Source organism: Macaca thibetana, chromosome 7, assembly GCF_024542745.1.
Source record: "Macaca thibetana thibetana isolate TM-01 chromosome 7, ASM2454274v1, whole genome shotgun sequence".
In the NCBI taxonomy this organism is placed as follows: domain Eukaryota; kingdom Metazoa; phylum Chordata; class Mammalia; order Primates; family Cercopithecidae; genus Macaca; species Macaca thibetana.
The window spans coordinates 90,147,044-90,165,967 of record NC_065584.1 but is presented as its reverse complement, the minus strand read 5'-3'; the positions used below and the strand labels follow the sequence as shown (position 1 = coordinate 90,165,967).

The following is an 18,924-nucleotide window of genomic DNA, read 5'->3' as shown; positions in this document are numbered from 1 at the left end:
AATATAATTTAAAAAGAAAAAAAAAACAGCAAAAACAAAAAGGTCATAAAATCAATTCAGTGGATGTGGACCAGCATTTTAAAAAGTGAACAGAATATAAACTCACTAAAAGTCATCACTCATAAACAAACAAAAAGTAAAGCCACAGATATGGCAAATGCTTGAGAAAAACAATTGCTTTTATACTCCTTCTTATACATTGACTTTACTCTCATAAAAACTAGAGTTAACAGTTGAGACCCCAGGCATCTTACTGTGTAGGTCATTAGGAAACCTTTACAATAACTTTCCCCCAAGAACTAGATTTCCATTTAATTATGTTCTATTCAATCCAATATAAACCTTTCCACTGTTCTGCATGCTCTGGCCTCCTCAATTTAATTTTCTTTTAAGTTCTTAAGCAGTCATACCACAATCTTTCCTTCAGAGAAACAAAACAGACACCTACTCTAGGAAAAAGAATAACCCTCAGGTCACAGTTTTAGCATTATCTGGCTTTCTGCCACTTGAGGCTTCCTGCATGTGATCACAACCTGGGGCCAGCCACTCAACAACCCCTCCAGGAGGTTGCCTCAGACTCCCCCTAAGGCAAGCTCTAAGGTTCTATGGTTACTTCATCCTAAAGAGAAGAATCGCTGCATGCAAAGACTCTCATCCACAGCTGTTAATTCTTCAAAACTAAGACACTAAATTCTACATTCAGAAAGTTGGACTTTAGAATTGGCAGAAAAGGAAATGGAAAGTCAATAGTATAAAGATCCATCCCATTATGTGAATAATAGACTTGGAGTGAATCAAAGATCATGCTCATCCCGGAAAGAAGTACAACTAAATAAGGACATCCTGAGAAGAACCTCTTCTCTCTACTCTGTTGGCTTTAAGAATAGATGTGCACATGAAATTAACATTTCAACTCTCCAAGCCAATCAGTGCAGTAATCTCGTGGGGTCCCTGAGGGTTGGGACCCTAGTGTACTGACCTGGGTCCTTTATTGCAGAAGCAGCAAAGGCATAGAGCAGCACTGTTTTAGAACTTACAGAATTCAAGTGAAAAATCTGTATTCAAAAAAGGATTGAAAGAAAACAGGACGACACAGAGTCTGATACTTACTTGTGGCCCAGCTCATGGGCGATGGTAAAGGCCAAATTGAGACCATTGTCTTCGGCAAGCACACACTTCCTCTTAGCACTGCACACACCTCCTAAGTAAGCAATTCCTGCAGCAGAGACACAAAACACATCCTCTTCAGAACGCGGGAGGCCCTGGTCTCGCCAGGCAAGTCCGCACGGTCAACAGCACACACGGTCAACGTCACACACAATTGAGGCAGGCACACTGGGACAATGCTGACTATGAGTCTCAGCCCATATGGGAAAGGTTTGTGTATGATGCTTTTGTGTTCACCCAACAAAAACAATAACCACCACAAGCATCCATCAGGCATCTAATACACATCAGGGGGTGTGCTGAGTCATGTGCTCATAGCACCTAACTTAATCCTCATGACCCGGGATGAGGGAAACTGAGGTTTGGAAAGGAAAGGTAACTCTCCCAAGGTCACCTGGATGGGCACCCAGTGCTGGGATCCTACACCAGATCTGTCTAACTTCAGTGCCCAGGGCTGGGACCAAGTGAGGCCAGCCAGGCAAGGCACCCAGGGTATAAGATTTAAGAGGCCCTGGCTCTCAGGCAATGCCCCTGCACCCACACACCCTGAGAGGGAGGAAGCACCTCCTCACACTGCACATTCTGGGCGTGAGCTGGGTTCTGTGCTGGGTCTCATGGACAGCAAGCCCCGGAAGGCTGTGCAGAATGTTCTGAAAATGCTTCAGGAGCCCTTGAGAGAGGAAGACCCAGAGAAAGTGGAGCCAGCGCTGGGAGAGCCAGGGCCTTGAAGTCCTCAGTGAGGACTAGCCCGTGAGCCAAATGTGTCTCCACACACATGTGCTTGCCCCAAGGACTTCACTCTAAGACAGGAAACCCGAACCATACACACCAGGAGAAATGCAATGCAGGGCAGTGGAGGCTGCGTCCCAAGGATGGGCGGTGTTGGTGGTACTGCAGGCCAGCCACTGCAGGAGAGGCAGGCGTTTTCCAGGGGAGGAAGGCGGCTCTGGCAAAGGGACGTGTGGGAGGACACGGGGCCCTTGGATGCCAGCCCCTCTGGGGAATGCTGGGAGGGTGGCCACAGCAGGGGTGGGAAGGGCAAGCCCATGCTGGCCACACTTCTGGGGACTGACCCTCCAGGGCTCCCCACCACAGCACTCCCTGCACCCAGGAAAGACATGTCTCACCCTGCAGGGACTGCAGGGCTTCTCAACAGGGCCTGCTAGGAAACCTGACATCTGCCCTCCCATGGGCGTTTAACCCCGAGGATAGTTCCTCGATATGCCCCTGTGTGATACACAAGCGGATGGTGGAATGGGGTGGCTGTGGGAGCTCAGTACTCCCCTGGCTGTGCCGTCACATTGGGCGTGGTGGGCAGCGGCTCTGCTGGCATAGCACCATGGAGTGGATGGAGGCTAAACACAGCTGGACTCTGCCCATCAGCCCCATGCCCTGGATGGGCTGTGACTACCCAAGGAAGGAGCACCTGCTCTCCACCATGGGCTGTCCCTCTGTCGAGCTGCACACTGCTCCATTCTGAGGGCTCCTTCCATGAACTTGCCTGAGATGTCTCAGGAGGGAAGGAGTTGGCAGAGGGCAGGGGAGAATGGGACAGGGGAACCATTTCATTAAAAACGAGCCCTCCTCCCTGCTCCCAAAGAGCTAAACCAGCATCCTCTTCGCTGATGTCCAAATCAAACTGCTGCGGAGCTCAGCCACACACAGGGTGGTCCCTCTGATGTGGTGTGGCTCTGTGTTCCCACCCAAATCTCATCTCAATTTGTAATCCCCATGTGCCAGGGAGGGACCTGCTGGGAAGTGATTGGATCATGGGAACAGTTTCCCCCACGCTGTTCTTGGGATAGTGAGTTAGTTCTCAAGAGAGATGATGGTTTTAGGAGTGTTTGGCAGTTATTTCCCCACCCCCTCCGCTGCACTGTGAAGAAGGTGCCTGCTTCCCTTTCCCCTTCAGCCATGATTGTAAGTTTCCTGAGGCCTCCCCAGCTATGTAGAACTGACAGTCAGTTAAACCTCTTTCCTTTATAAACTACCCAGTCTCAGGTAGTATCTTTATAGCAGCGTGAAAAAGGACTAATACATCCTCCTTCCTCGTCCTCTCCACGAGGCACAGAGGAAGCTCACATGGCCTGGCTCCACAGAGGTGTGGCTCCAGTGCTCATGTTCCACACACTGGGCCCAGGTACCTCACTGTGGGTCTATTTTTATTTGGAAACATGCAGTGTGCTTAGTTAAAAATAAATAAAAGACAAATTAAATGTTATTTTGCCTCAAGATGCTTTTGTGGCCACGTGGATGTCACAACTCAGCAATGCAGACTATTGAAAAGAGCAACACGACAACCAGAAAGGATGCAATGTGGTTTCTCAGTACCTTCAAGGTCATTATTCTGGTTTTGTTTAAAAATGTTTTGTGGGTTGCTTTTACAAGTCTACCAGTGAGTAGGTGGAATGCTGCTACACAGCCCTGATGGTATGTGCACGTGGCCCACGTGGGTGCATGCACACGCTCAGACACACACCCAGCAGTGCCCACCCAGCCCTGGCTGCAGCCTCTCTGGGTCAACGAATCAATTAGAAACAATCAGATCTGCACACCCTGGAGAAGTTGCCTGGTGAGGGGGAAGGGAGACACAGTGAGGCCAGATGTGCTGAGCTTGCTGTCCTGAGTGTGCCTGCCATGGGCTCTGATACAGAACTGGCAGACCTCACATGCCACACAAACACTTCCCCCTGGCCTCAGCCACACTCAGCATTCGGAGGAGGCAGCCCTGACTTTCCACTCTAATTAGGTAACGTGCAATGCTAGAGGAACAGTGAAGCAAGGAGCCTTCCAATAATTGCATTTTAATTTTTCCAAGGTGCAGATGATTTTTTTTTTTTTTAACTAGAAAACAAAGAATCAGTTTATTTACAAGAAATGCTATTGCACAAAGGTGGATTAAGGTCTAATGCTTTTAATGATTTATTCCAATCGTGACCAGCCTGGTCATAAAACTGAGCAAGGAAAAACACATAAAAGAAACAGCTCCTGACAACAGAGCACAAGAGCTGTGTGTTTATGAGATGAAGTGGAAATGCTTAGAATGCACAAAACAAAGTCTGGAGAAAATCCCAGGTTGTTGTAAAATAAGAGCTACGGGGGGAATAAACGGTAATTAAGTCATCCAGCTTCAGCAGAAAACAAAGCCCACCACTATTCCATGTTACTAAAAAGAAACTGCAGTCTAGGGAAGGCAGAGCCCTGGAGACTCAGAGATACCCCCACCATCTCAGGCTGCAGAAGGCACCAAGCTAGAAAAACCCACCAAATCCCCATGCTGGTGCTTGTCAAGAAATGAGGAAAAACCAGTTTTCTCTGTATTGATTTATTAAAAACTGAGGTCTGTGACACTACAGTTTCGCAGTCAGTACACTGCTAACTTCAGTGCTGATGCTGTGGAACCTTCCGAGGTAACCGGAATTCCCTTAACGCTGAGGTGAGGCTTTTAGACCCTGCAGTGGTGCTTTCACCGGCTTTCACATCCAGCATTCTATGATTTAAAATTCTCCACAGATCACAGAACTTATTTAAAAATTTTTAAAAACATCAATTCCACATGTTTGCATAGTTTCTTGTAACAAAAGGGAGGCAGAAAGGCAACTGGAATTTATTAGTTGTGCCTCTAAATGGGCAAGACTGCTCTGAACACTCAACCCTCCCTTGCTTGGCAAGTATGACTGGTCCCATTTTATAGATGGGGAAACAGAGGCTCTACTACACCCCTGACTACAAGTGTGTGCTTGTGTCCTAAATGGTGGCTCACTCCAACTCTACTACACCCCTGACAACAAACACACTCTTAAAAAAATCTGAAACACAGATGGTAAAAATGAAGGGGTGTGGGTCAGGCACAGTGGCTCACACCTGTAATCCCAGCACTTTGGGAGGCTGAGCTGGGAAGATCGCCTGAGGTCAGGAGTTTGAGACCAGCCTGGCCAACATGGTGAAACCCCGTCTCTACTAAAAATACAAAACTGGTGGGGAGTGGTGGTGACACCTGTAATCCCAGCACTTCGGGAGGCCGAGGTGGGCAGATTGCAAGGTCAGGAGATTGATACCATCCTGGCTAACATGGTGAAATCCCGTCTCTACTAAAAATACAAAAAATTAGCTGGGTGTGGTGGCAGGTGCCTGTACTCCCAGCTACTCCGGAGACTGAGGCAGGAGAATGGCATGAACCCGGGAGGTGGAGCTTGCAGTGAGCCGAGATCGCACCACTGCACTCCAGCCTGAGTGACAGAGCAAGACTCCTTCTAAAACAAAACAAAAACAAGACAAAAAAAATCCCACCCAAATTAGCCAGGCATGGTGGCAGGTCCCTATGGTCCCAGCTACCCCAGAGGCTGAGGCAGGAGAATCACTTGAACACGGGAGGTAGAGGTCGCAGTGAGCTGAGATCCATCACTGCACTCCAGCCTGCGTGACACAGCAAGATTCCGTCTCAAAAAAACAAAAAAGAGGGGGTGTAATGAGTTCTTCTGAAACCTGGGGCAGCTCATTTAATTTATCCAGAGAAGAGGCTCCCATCCACTAGCTCTGTGACCCATCTTCCCAGCCATGCCAGCGCAACACAGGTGCTCATCTGTCTTCTTTCTCTTCCTTTTCTCAGTAGAAGCATAATTTTATAGAGAAAAATGGGTGAAGATGATTAATCAGTTTCTTTTTCAGTAGAAAACTACATGATATAAGCTCATAACTCTTTATCTCAGGGCTGACCACTCAATCCTCTCTAGATTTAAGGAATAAACAACAAACAACTGTCTAAACTCTGATTGATGCAGTAAGTTGTTGCATATAAGCCATCTGCAGCTGGTGGCCTTGCTGCCCATTAGTCCAACCTTACAGGGTCTGCCTTTGAGAGACATGGCTCCATTTTTCCCACCAACTGCTCAACTACCAAACACTGTCACGGTTACTGCTGGAACATCAAGCTGTCAGTCACAAGAGAGCAACTGGCATCTGCCCATACACCAACCATAGTCATGGATACTGAATTGCAGATTCACGCTCACTGACAAGTCCTTGTTTCTTGCAAACCTAAGTGGATATGGGTGTGATCTGAACGGGTGAACAGCACTTAGGAGCAAATGTCTTAGAGTCTAGGATGTGACAAAGGAAAACTAACTACAAAGGAATAATAAAGTTGGACCCCTACTTCACACCACATTTAAAATATAAGTCAAAATGAATTAAAGAGCTAAATGTGAGTGCTAAAACTATAAAACTCTTAGAAGAAAACTAAGATGGAAATCTTCCTGACCTTGGTGTAGACAAAGCCTTCTTAGCTATAACATCAAAAACACAAGTGGGGGTGGGAAAATCCTAACCTCTTGCAACAGAAGAGTGGCTGAGGGGGAAGGGGCTGGGATTGAGGTGGGGAGTCACCTTCATTTCCACTGCCAGCCCAAGCAATGAATATGCTGGCACATTCTCCGAGGAAGCTTTCCCGACTTTCCCCTTGGCAATTTTGGTTTTCTGTGGACTGGGAGTCATCCAGCAGTTATGACCTTGCAGGCTAACTCAGTGTGTTGGTTTGTGTGTTATAATGCCATGTGAGCTGTTGCTTCGTGATGGGGTTTCTTGGTTATGGGTCAGAATCAGGAAAGGCTACTTGTGGGCCTTGCTCCCTAGGGTTAATGAGACCACAGCTTAGGACACAGATGTCCTTGGCTTCGGTTTCTCAGGCATCTCCAGGATCCTGGACTTTGGGAGGAGATGCCGTCTCTGGTAAGAGAATCACACGAGTTCCCACAGATGACTCGAGGGTCCTGGGCTGGAGGAGTCACTCCTACGAGATAACATTTTCATGTGTTCTGCGAGTTAAGGGTAAGTGGAGGAATAAACTGGCCCTTGGATTTACAAGTTAGAATCAAAAAGTTTATGCCAACAGTTTGCTCTAGAAACCAAAACACGCCAGGAGAGGGGAAGGAAGGAGAAATGCATAAGTGGTGATGTTCAAAAGGCCACAACCAACTTGAGCCAAGTGCGTGGAGATATCATGCAGACTACCCACCCAGACTACCCAGAGAAGATGACGCTCATGTCAGCAGGACCTGTCACATGGGAGGGGTTCTCCAGGGAGCAATGTAACATTTGTCAAATCACAGTGTGCCTCTCTTCGGAGAACCCCACAGAGTCTCAGGGGCTTCTGAAACAGGCCCTGATGCCCACCAGAAATGGTCCCAGGCAGGTTCACCTCAGGACATCATAGGATCCTTGAAAATCTCTTATCTTGACAAACGCTTTGTCAAGTGTTTCCTGATGGCCTGTATGTGACAGGCCTCGTGCCGGGCAGAGTCGAAGCTGAGCAGGCGCAGGCCTAGGAGAAGCAGCCTCCGGGCCACTGCAGCAAGAAGACAAAGCAGCCTGTAGAAAGATGAGCAGGGATGTTCCAAGCCAAGCACCAGGGCCTGAAGGGTGGGTGATCGATCGGGTCTCTGAAAGACAGCTGCGCCAGTGACCCAGCCCAGATCTGGCCTCTCCAGAGGGCAAACAAGTGGAAACTGGAGAGGAAGCTCCACACTGAGCCGTGCACTCACTGATCCCTGTTCCTCCCTCTGGGTCACCTGTCACAGCTGAGAGCCCCTCACCAAGCCACACCCTCATTCTGACTACTCTCTGAGCAAACTTTCCCGGACCACGGGTGGCTCCCTGTGTGGGGAGCACCTGCAGGCAGCACCGTGAATGCAGCAGGTGATGAGTGTCTTTGAGCTGCCTTTCAGGAGACCTCTGGACCTCTGTGGGTACTCCCTGGCCACCAGAGAAGAACCCTGTCTTCTAGCATTTAGCATTCAGGAAACACAACCCCCGACCAGCCTGCTGGATGGCTGTACCTCAGCGGCACTGCACCGTCGCCTGTGTGCAGGTTCCGGTGTGTGCACACGTGAGTGTATGACTGTAGACACGGGCATGGCCAGGACACCCTTCCCCTAACTGGAAGCATGAGGCTGATGCCCACACTCACTCCTACAGCAATGGACCCTAGTGAATTTTGAAAGCTATAACACACTCACATTCTCTATCAACTGCACTGCTTGGTACTTACTTTGGTCAATAATTTTAAAATGAACTTGGCTTAGTCCCACTTCAATGACAGCTTTTAGCCTCCTCTATCTTCTCTCACTGTAAATGTTTCCCCTTTGCTGGTGGGTTAGAATGCCCTCCCTCTCCCTAGGGAAAGCTGGGGTTTTAGGTGGGGGTGAGGCTGAGAAGAAGTGTGATATGTTTTGGCTAAAAATAATCTCCTCCATGTGGGGAATGGGACAACTAAGTCTTCCATGGGGTCAGATATCCCCCAAGGGAATCTGGGAATGAATCGAATCTCCCTTCGGAGTTTCAAATGCAACCTGGAAGGAGGGGCACATTCCTGACTCAGCCTTCCCAAGGCAGCTGTCTGAGGTGTGTGCCTAGAATCATAATCTTTCTCAACATTTCTGTTTGAATCACATTTATTAGAGTAGCCACAGGCAGGGCCATGAGTGAGGGCTGCTAAACTGAGATGACAGCCAGAGCCAGGAAGAAGGCAGAGTAGGGGCTGGTAAGAGCAACCACATGCATTTTAATCATGCTCACTGTTATGAGCTAAACTGTGTCCCCTTGAAATTCAGAGGTTGAAGCCCTAATCTTCAATGTCCCTGTATTTGCAGACAGGGCCTTCAGGGAGGTAATGAAGGTTAAATGAGGTCAGCAAGGTGGGGCCCTGATCCAACAGGTCTGGTGTCCTTATAAAAAGAAGAAGAGACACTAGAGGTATTTCTCCCTCCCTTTCTCTTTCCCTCTCTCCAAGTGAGCACAAGAGGGCAGGTGAGGACACAGTGAGAAGGCAGCTGTCGACAAGCCAGGAAAGAGATTCCTTATCCCAAACCAGTCCTACTGGCACTGCAGAGTTCCAGCTTCCAGACCCGTGAGGAATAACTGTCTGCTGTGTAAGCTGCCCAGTCTGCAGTATTCTGTAAGAGGAGCTCTAAACAGGCTAATACACCCAGAGCGCACCCCGGGTCCCCACAGAAGTACCCTGGGTCCCCTTGCTCACACAGGTAACCGACAAGCGTGGTGACCACCAGAACTCACCATGCTCATTTGCCACACAGCACTGCAGCCACCTAACGCGCCATGGGCTTGGCCTCGATGTTCACAACGTGGTTTAATAACAAGGAACCGACCTGGAAAGCTGTAGGAGCATCAGGTTGAACTAGTTACAAAAATGCTTGGTAGAGAAGAATGAAAAATATGGTGGAGTGGGGGTGTTCTGTATTTAAAATCATATAACACCTTAGCCAGCTGCATCTGTAGGCAGAGAAGTGCCATCCCTCAGTCATTTTACAATGGGGTGCCTTGCAAGTTACAGCCAGGGATGTCCATCAGGAGACACTAAGGCACTGGGAAGGGAGGTGAGAGAATCACAACAACATGCGTGTGAGTGATGTGGACCCATTGCTCACATCATCAGCTATTTCTATTTGCAGGAGACTCCCCAGAAATCCCCAGGCCTTATGAGATGTTCTAAAAACACTCAAACACAGCCTTGGAGGGAGGAGCCAGTTTTAAAAGACTCTTATAAAAGTAACATACTGCTCGGTCTGAAGAATCAGAGGCTAAAATCATCTCTTCAAGTCCCCAGAAAATCCCAAAGAACTCCAGGGGAAGGTGGTGATGGGCCAGAGAGCTCTGGAAGCTTCCAGGTCTGTTGCGAGCCACACCTGGCACAGAGTAGGCTCTTCCAGGTCTGTCGGGAACCCACGAGCCTCCCCTGGCACACAGTAGGCTCACAAAAAAGGAGCACTGCTGCTGGTTCTGCTTAGCAAATCTCAAGGCAAACCAAGCGGCAACAGACATTCTGGATGTACAGAACCAAATGCAGCAAGCCAGAAACATGTGCTGCTTTTTCTTTTTACCTTGACTCATTCAAAAATCACAAATGCACAAGGCCAGAAGACAGAAGGTGCTCATCACTACAAAAGCCCAGGAAGTGGGTACCAGTGCAGAGGGAAGGGGCTGTGGCTGGGACGGGGACCACCTACAGGGCTGATAGACTCTACTGCTTGACCAGGATGCTGGCCACAAGGATATCTGCCTTATAATAACTCATTTAGAGATAAAAAAGTCAGGTCAGGGTTACCCCAGAGGGACTAGTGACCAGAAGGGGCATGAAGAGGACCTGCCCGGTGGCTGATATCGTCTTGTTTCTAGATCCAGGTCATCACTAACCATTACACAAAGCTCATCAGTTTACAAATATTCATTGAACAGTACACTTAGATATACTATCCATAGGTAAATTATGCCTCAATTATAATTTAAAAGATAACAAAGGGATACACACATGCATGTGAAATACAAGGAGAAGATGGCCTTGGTTTAAGAATCTGGGAAGAGTCAAGGTCACTGGACAATTTAGATAAGGGTATGTCTTTGGTATATCCAAGGGTCATGGGTTGATGAAGCCTCAGTGGTATGTATTAGTCAAAGTCTGCTTTCACCTGCAACACCAGGCTTTACCTGTATTACTCCTATTTCTCGGACCATATGAGCCATTTCTAATTTACCTTTACTGCCTTGCAAGGACTTTTCCAATGGTACATTCTTGAGGCTTGCCTGAAACAACCTTGAAAAACAGCTTCACTCCCTCTCATAGCTGTACTTCTGAAGGATGAATAAAATGCAAGGCCATGCATGGAAATATTTGCCAAGTTAGCAAAAAAAAAAAAAAAAAAAAAAGGAAGAAACAAAGAAAGAAAAGCATTCTCAAAACAAGTAACCGCATTTCTTGCTAAATGCTTAGCCCAGCAAAGCCCATTCTTTGGGGGATGAAATGTAGACTTTTAGTGAAACCTTGGGACAAGGGTACGCACTTCCAGCCTGCACGTTGTTCTAGACACCTCTCGGGGCCCTGCTCGTGGGCTGTGCACAAAGGTCAGCCCAGGCCTCAGAGCAGCTCTGGGCACCAGCTCCCGAACACCAGCTTCTGAGTTCAAGTCCATAAATCACGCCCTGGCAGGGCACCACAGCTACTCCAAAAAAGAAGTAACCCCAACATGGGAAGCCAGCCATCATTTGGGTGTTGACTCAACAGTCATGAACTAAAGTCAAACTACCATGACAAGCCCTCCCTTCTGATGGCCCAGGGGAAGCCCTAGGACAATCCCTGCCTTCACTGATAGGATGCAAAAATGACGGCATTCCATTTTATTAAAAAAAAAAAAAAAAAAAGCCCCTTAGAAAAGAATGTTGATGGGAGCCACACCACGAAGTCAAGTGGACACTAAGATTACAAAGAGGAAACAGCTGACTCATGGCAGAATCAGTGGCAGGCAAGGAAGATGGCCAGCCTCAGAATTATCGCCAGCATGGCAGAAAGTGGATGGTACAAAGTCTCAGGCCCCATCTTCAGGGTGAAGTTATGTCCCTGCTCCATGCTTATGCAGGCAGCTCATTACCTGTAGGCTACATTGGGTTTCAGAATCATCTCAGACTACGGAAATAGCATGCATGTCAGTGTCTGTCTTTAAAATGTCAAAGGCCAAGAAAAACAAATGTTCTTTACCTTTTAAGCGATTTCATACATTTCCAGGTTGTTTCTATGCCTCTGTGGTGGTCCGCACCCTGTGTCCTCAGAGCCAGGGGCTCCTGTTTGAGCTCTGCTACAGCATTCCCCTGAGGCTGGTCAGCCTGGCTGTCCGATACTGCCCCCAGTCTCAGTCCACACCAATGGGACTCGCCACCCCAAACTGAGCCTTCAAGTTTTGTTCAAAAGCTTGCAGTCCTAGTCAACCTCTCTCTTCCCTTCTCCCACCCAATCTTAGTAATCATCAAGTCCTGCCATTTCCTGCTACTCACAGACTCTGGGATTTCTTTCTTTCTCACTGGTCCCAAGCCCAGGCCTTTGTCATCACCTTAAGCATTATTAGGAAATCTCTGTAGGCATCAGCTTACTTGCCTCTCCCCACTCCAGTTAGTCCTAAAACGTCTGGACTCGAGTGCCTCCTCTCCACTGATTCTCCCCTGATCCTGCCCAGAAACACCCCTCCAGGTGCCCAGGTGCCCAGGGCCCATCGCAATTCCTCTGCTGCAGCATGAGCCAGTCAGGTCCTATGAACAAATCTTATGCTAGACCTCTCTAGGCCAGCTTTCATAACAATTCAACTTACACAGCACAGTGTGGCTTAAACACATCATCAATAAGTTCTGCAAATGAATGAATGCATAGCAGCCCTGCCAACCTCATCTTCATAAAACACCATCCTCTGCTGCTTAAGAAGTGGGCTAGAGGCCAGGTGCGGTGGCTTATGCCTGTAATCCCAGCACTTTGGGAGGCCGAGGTGGGCAAGTCACAAGGTCAGGAGATCAAGACCATCCTGGCTAACAACATGGTGAAACTCCATCTCTACTAAAAATACAAAAGAAAATTAGCCAGGCATGGTGGCGGGCGCCTGTAGTCCCAGCTCACGGGAGGCTGAGGCAGGAGAACGGCGTGAACCCGGGAGGTGGAGCTTGCAGTGAGCAGAGATGGTGCCACTGTACTCCAGCCTGGGTGACAGAGACAGGCTCCATCTAAATAAAGAAAGAAGAGGGCTGGAACAGGGAGGAGTAAGTAATAAGGCGGCAGCTGCTAAACACTAACATTTGTCAGACACTTACTATGTGTGTAGCAGGCCCTGTGCTAAAGATTCCCACGTGTGATCTCATTTTATCCACACCACCACTTGGTGAGGTACATACTGTTATTATCCTTGCAGTACTACTGATGAGGAAACTAAGACTCTGAGAAGTCAACAACTCATCCGAGGTCAAATAGCGAATGAGGGGTGGAGCTGGGATTCAATCTCAGGTCTTTGGGGCCAGAGGTCCTGCCCTAAAGCACTGCATCAGAGGCTGCAAGCTGGCAGCCACAGAAGGATTTCAACTGCAGGAATGTTTTATTTGGCCCATTTAGGATTTAAATGAAAATTTTAATCAGTCACCAACAATTAAAAAATAGAAGAGCCAGTCGGGCGCAGTGGCTCATGCCTGTAATCCCAGCACCATGGGAGGCCAAAGCAGGTGGATTACTTGAGGTCAGGAGTTTGAGACCAGCCCAGCCAACATGGTGAAACCCCATCTCTACTAAAAATACAAAAATTGGTTGGGCGCAGTGGCTCACGCCTGTAATCCCAGTACTTTGGGTGGCAGAGATGGGCGGATCACGAGGTCAGGAGATTGAGACCATCCTGGCTAACACAGTGAAACCCTGTCTCTACTAAAAATACAAAAAATTAGCCGGGTGTGGTGGTGGGTGCCGGTAGTCCCAGCTACTTGGGAGGCTGAGGCAGGAGAATGGCGTGAACCTGGGAGGGGGAATTTGCAGTGAGCCGAGATCGTGCTACTGCACTCCAGCCTGGGTGATAGTGAGACTCCGTCTCAAATAAATTAATTAATTAATTAACTTAAAAAGATACAAAAATTAGCGGGGTATGGTAGCCTGTGCCTGTAATCCCAGCTACCTGGGAAACTGGAGAATCGGTTGAACCCAAGAGGTGGAGGTTGCAGTGATTCGAGACTGTGCCACTTCACTCCAGCCTGGGCAACAGGACGAGACAACTTCATCTCAAAAAAAAAAAAAAAAAAAAAAGTTAGAAGAGCTTACATAAAATGCAAATTGCCTGACTTCTAAAAATATTGAATAAATGGAGAATGACAGACTGTTCAATAAATGGCACTGGGACCACAGGTGTCCACAGGGAGATGAATGAATTAAACTCTCAACCTCATGCCAGACACAGAAACAAACTCTAAATGGATGAAATACACAAGCATGGAAACAACTTTGAATCTGTCAGAAGAAAATGTAGTGGGATGTCTTTATGCTCCCAGAGTAGTAAAGATTTTTTAAAACAAGAAACAGGAAGTGAAAATCATAACAAAAAAGATTGAGCTATTTAGCTAAATCCACACTGAAAACTTCTATGTGATAAAAGGTACCATAAACAAAGTTAAAGACGAAGAAAAGACACAATGAAGATATTTTCAATTCCTAAAACCAAAGATTTAAAAAGATATCCAACCTACCTGGGCAGAGAACTGAGAAATAAAATCACAAGAAGACATCAATTCACACCCGGCATGTGGACAAAACATAAAAAATTCTGGCAATAATCGGCAAGGTTATCAGGATTAAAGACTCCCAGATGCTATTAAAGAGAATATAAATTGGTATATTGGCCATTTTAGGAAGTAATTTGACCCACTGAGAAAGGCTGAAAGGTGTGCAGAAGTCAGGAAGTGGTTATATCCTGGGAAGTGGCAGTTCACCATCCAGGCTGCACTTGCGCACTTCCGTGCTGTTGTGCCCACCCACCTGTCCCTGCTGAGAGGAATCTCAGTAGCCTTTGATGTGTATGCACACGTATGTACACATGCATGTGCATGTACCACCACCTCACGAAGGGATGCTATTATCATCCTCATTGACACATGGGGACACCGAGGCACCATGAAGGTAAGCAAACCCCCCAGGCTCATGCTGCAACCAAGTAGGAGAACCCGCTGAACCCAGCCAGTCTGGCTGCAGATCCCCTGTAACGGCAGCAAAGGTAAAGAGTACTCTGCCCCAGGGACTGTACGGCAAGCCTGGGAGACAGACTCATAGTCAGGCCCGTTCATAATGCATTCCAGGGAAGAGAGGAGAAGCCTGCCAACTACGATTCAAAGTCCAGGGAGTTTCCTATTAAAACACAAACTAACAAGGCTCGCACACTGATGTCTTTAACCCATGAGACTGCAAAAGTTAACATGCATGCATGTATTTCTTGCAAGAAGCTTTATAGCTTTCATCGAATTTCCAAAGGGATCCACAACCTCAAAAAAGTTAAAAACACTAAACATAGAAATCCCAGAATGTAATCAAAGACATTCCCTAGGAAAAAAGTCCTCTCTGATGAGCCAAGTCAGACCCAAAGATCCCAGGAAAATTATCCTCCAGCCCTTGGGGGTTACCCAAGCATTCCTCAGAAGGTGATAACCAACAATGCTTTGTAGAATGTGCTTTTCGTTGCCAGATCTCAACTAACTGACACATAGAAAACATGAGGAAGGGTCTGACATTATTCACCAACAATGTCACTTGTAAAAGAGCAGCCAAATTGACTCTTTGTTATGCCTGGGGCTGGGGTGGGGTGAGGTGGGAAGCAGCCAAGGGAATGCATAGGGTGACATGTACATTTTTGTCAATTAGGTACATACATTTAATTTAGAAAGCACCCTGAGTTAAGCATCCAATTTAAATTAGCCTGTAATTGTAAAGCATGTAAAAATGAAAGGAAAAAATGAAAGGAAACTATATCCATAGTTAACATATATATGATTTACAAAGGTATAATCTTGAGTGTGTATATATAAAATACAAATTTTAAAAAGAAACCACTCTATTCTGTTTGGACAAGGTCACTACCTGTTCCCTGATCCCAGTTGCAGGGTCTTTATTGTATCTTGGTATGTTTAACTGGTTGCATGAATTGAACATACATGGAGATGGACTTGACGCAGCAGACTATATGCTGACAATTGTAACAAGCTGTCTTTGTTTTCTGCAAATAGTATTTCTAAAAACTGGATTTGTTTTGGGTTGATAAGAGGAAAAACATGATATAACAGCCATTTGTTGATTGTGTCCTCCACTGGATGGATACTGACAAATCACCATGATTGCTCAGAAAATCAATGTGAACATCCACTCTGTCAGAGTCTAAGACCAAAGAAGCATTTACTGCTTCCTCCCCGTCCACAGTATATCACCACACATACCCTGGGAACACCCCATGCCAGTGCCTACCAGCATGGGAACAGAACAGAGCTGTGTTATTTTCCTAAATCATTCTCAATCTTGGTCTAACATAAACAACCCACCAAACAAACACAACTTGGAGACAAGGCAGGAGAATCATTTTAAAATGGGATCCAAGATCTGAGATGCAAAGCAACAGCCTGCCCAGATCCTTCTATTTATCCTATCCCTTCCAAGACTGGTCCATGCCAGCATAACCTTTGAACATCAAACATCAGAAGGTCTGTATGCCTCAGCCCTGTAAAGGGGCAGGTTTCTCCTTCACCCTCTCCTGCACCTGGGAGCAAATGCACTACCTGTAGAGAAGGGCCATCCGGCCCTGCCCCAGCTGGGACTCCTGGGGGTCAGATAGATGTGCTGAGCCCCTATGTCAAAGTTATTAAATGTTTTAGTTTTGTTCCATTGTAGCTCTTTTTTTTCCCTTTTCCGATGATTTCACAAAAGAAAGCAAGCTGCTTAGAAGGCCCTGAAAGTGAGGAGGGGCAAGAAAGATGACTAGTTATGGAGGGTGAGGGTTGCTTTTGTTTTGTTAGTTTTTTGCCAAAAAAGCCTGGATAGAGTGATCTCAGTTATCTGGTACTCTCCTAAATGGAACCCCAGCGTACCTCCCATATGGAAGAGTCCCTGGATTTCCCCCCACCCCACCTTCTCCCCCTTCAGCCATGTTGATGACAGAGAAGATAGGAACTTAGAACCCATTTCTCATTGGAGAGGAAAACTTGTCATCCGGCTTTGCGAAGAAGGTTCTACCTTATGCTCATCGCACATTATCTTTGCTATGCGCTAAGATACCATATTTAAAATGCCAAAAAAAGGAACAAAAGAAAGAAATGTAAAATACCTGAATGAGCTTGTATTATAACATTAATATTATTGGGAGTATCTGCTTTCCAGGCGGATGTGATTCACTCATTATTCTAGTCCTGCTGTAGTCCTTTGTAATTTGTAGTAATTATGTAATTGTGGTAATTATGCTTTTTTTAATTAAAAAAGTATAAAAATAAAAAACTTGAAAAGGCAAAAAAATTGTTTTAAAGGACTAAAATGGGATCCATCCTCCAAGACTCTCTTCTGGAGGAGAATGGGACTGCACATGCACTTTTATTGGCCACATCTTAATTGTATTGCTGACCCGGCCATGCTCTACTCTTCCCGGCACTGGAAATCACAGAATGTTCTAGTTTCACATGCTCAGCCCACCAACCACGTAGGAGGCTGAAATCATTTCTTAATGGCACCTGTATTATGTTCCTTAGCTATTCATCCCAATTCCAAATACGTGCAAGCAATATGGCAGATTTCCTCTGAGACGGTCCTCGATTATCACTGTGAGAACAACGACACCATGAAGGAGTGAAGCTTTGCTGTTGCACTGTCCCATGACAAGTTCATTACTGCCCTGCAGAGACAATTCTCTTTTAGGAGGAAAGAACTGCCCATTCTGCTCTATTGTCCCATAGATCTTTTACACCTCCATCTGGCATCGTGAAATAAAGACTAATTCCAACCCTCTCAATACAGAATCTCCCATCCAAAAGCATAACAACCCAAGAATGTGGACTGCTATTTCCTGACCCCTGCACTGTGCCCGGCAGGCTCCGGCTACAATCAAATGCAGCCCTCGTGCCTGCGTCTAGAATGCAGTGGCAATACTAAATCAGACGGACTGGCAAGGCCAGCAATTAAACCAGAAGTTGGTGAAGCAAACTTCCCAAAGTGAAGCAAGATGCTGATGTGGAAGATCAGCTGCTCGTGAGACGAGGTGACGATTTTCCTGAACTCTTTGTTAGATTTCATGTCTGGATCTCGTCTGGAACATCTACCAAATGGATTAGGGCCCAAATGTCTGGCATTCTTCTGATAACTCCAGTCCTGTAACTGTCCCACTGTCATAGCAGAAGGAACCTCACTGCTAGCCTTGATTTCAGTATGACTGATTCTCCTTCACTGTCTGAGTTTGTGCACTACAGACAACTCCACGTGGAGTCTTTGCACGGCCAACAGAGAACTTGACAGCCCCTGAGATACCTGCCCTGGTCACTGCTGCCCTTGGGTAACAAGCTGGCCTGCTGGCTGACAGTCAGGGAAGTCTCGGGCTGGCCTGATCTAAGTGACTCAGTCAGCAGACCCTGAGTGTCCTTCTTGGTCCTTCCCCAGGAGTAAGGATGATCCACAAGACCCCTGGGCTGCTCTGCAGGTAAGGGCAAATGGGCCTCTGCAAAGGAAGCTGCTAGTGCATTTCCCTTCTCCTGCTTGAAGACACAGGTATCAAAACATCCTGCTGCTGGCAGGATGGCCAGCGACCTCCAAGACTCCATTTGCCTGAGGATGAATAACTCAGATTCAGAATTTGGGTGTTGCTGACTCTCCCCAGGAGAACCAAGACTGTGCTTACAAGAGCAGAGCTGACTCGGGAGTCACTGTTCCTAACATATCCTCAGCTCCCTTGGCCATTCTTGGGAATGTAAGCCACAGGGAGATTTATCTTTGTGTCAGCAGATTGTGAGCGGGGTGAGAAGGGCAGGCTCTGGACTGGGGTCTGCATTTGAGTCCCTCTCTGCCACTTCCCACCTGGGTGACTATGGCAATGGTTTAATCTCCCCCAAGCCTTGTGCCCCCTTTTGTAAGACAAAATTAACAACTACCTCATGGAATTGAGGATTAAATGAATAATGAGAGAGAAGTACTATTCAGAGTAAACCCTGAACAAATACTATGTAACACCACAATTAGTTTGACCAACTCCAAATTTTTTCTTAAAGTTTAACGAAAGGTATTTACCAAGCCAAAACTCTGTGCCAAAAGGCACAGGGCAATTCCACAATGATTGGCTGTTTAGTTGCCAGTGTAGAGGCAGTGAACCTCTAAATGCTTTTATCAAGATGACATCTGGAAAGCTGAAGAGAGAACAGCAAACAGCTGGGGGCTGGGAAGACACC

The 18,924-nt window shown here is 46.9% G+C and overlaps 1 protein-coding gene across 6 annotated transcripts in view; it reads right to left on the bottom strand.

Moving 5' to 3' along the window:
* Positions 1-18,924, bottom strand: part of ADAMTS17 (ADAM metallopeptidase with thrombospondin type 1 motif 17) — a 363,335-nt gene that overhangs the window by 221,276 nt on the left and 123,135 nt on the right. For all 6 annotated transcript variants that reach the window (XM_050799681.1, XM_050799677.1, XM_050799676.1 and 3 more), the window contains one exon: positions 1,111-1,216. In XM_050799681.1, the coding sequence (XP_050655638.1) occupies positions 1,111-1,216 (106 nt within the window). The remainder of the gene's footprint in view (positions 1-1,110; positions 1,217-18,924) is intronic.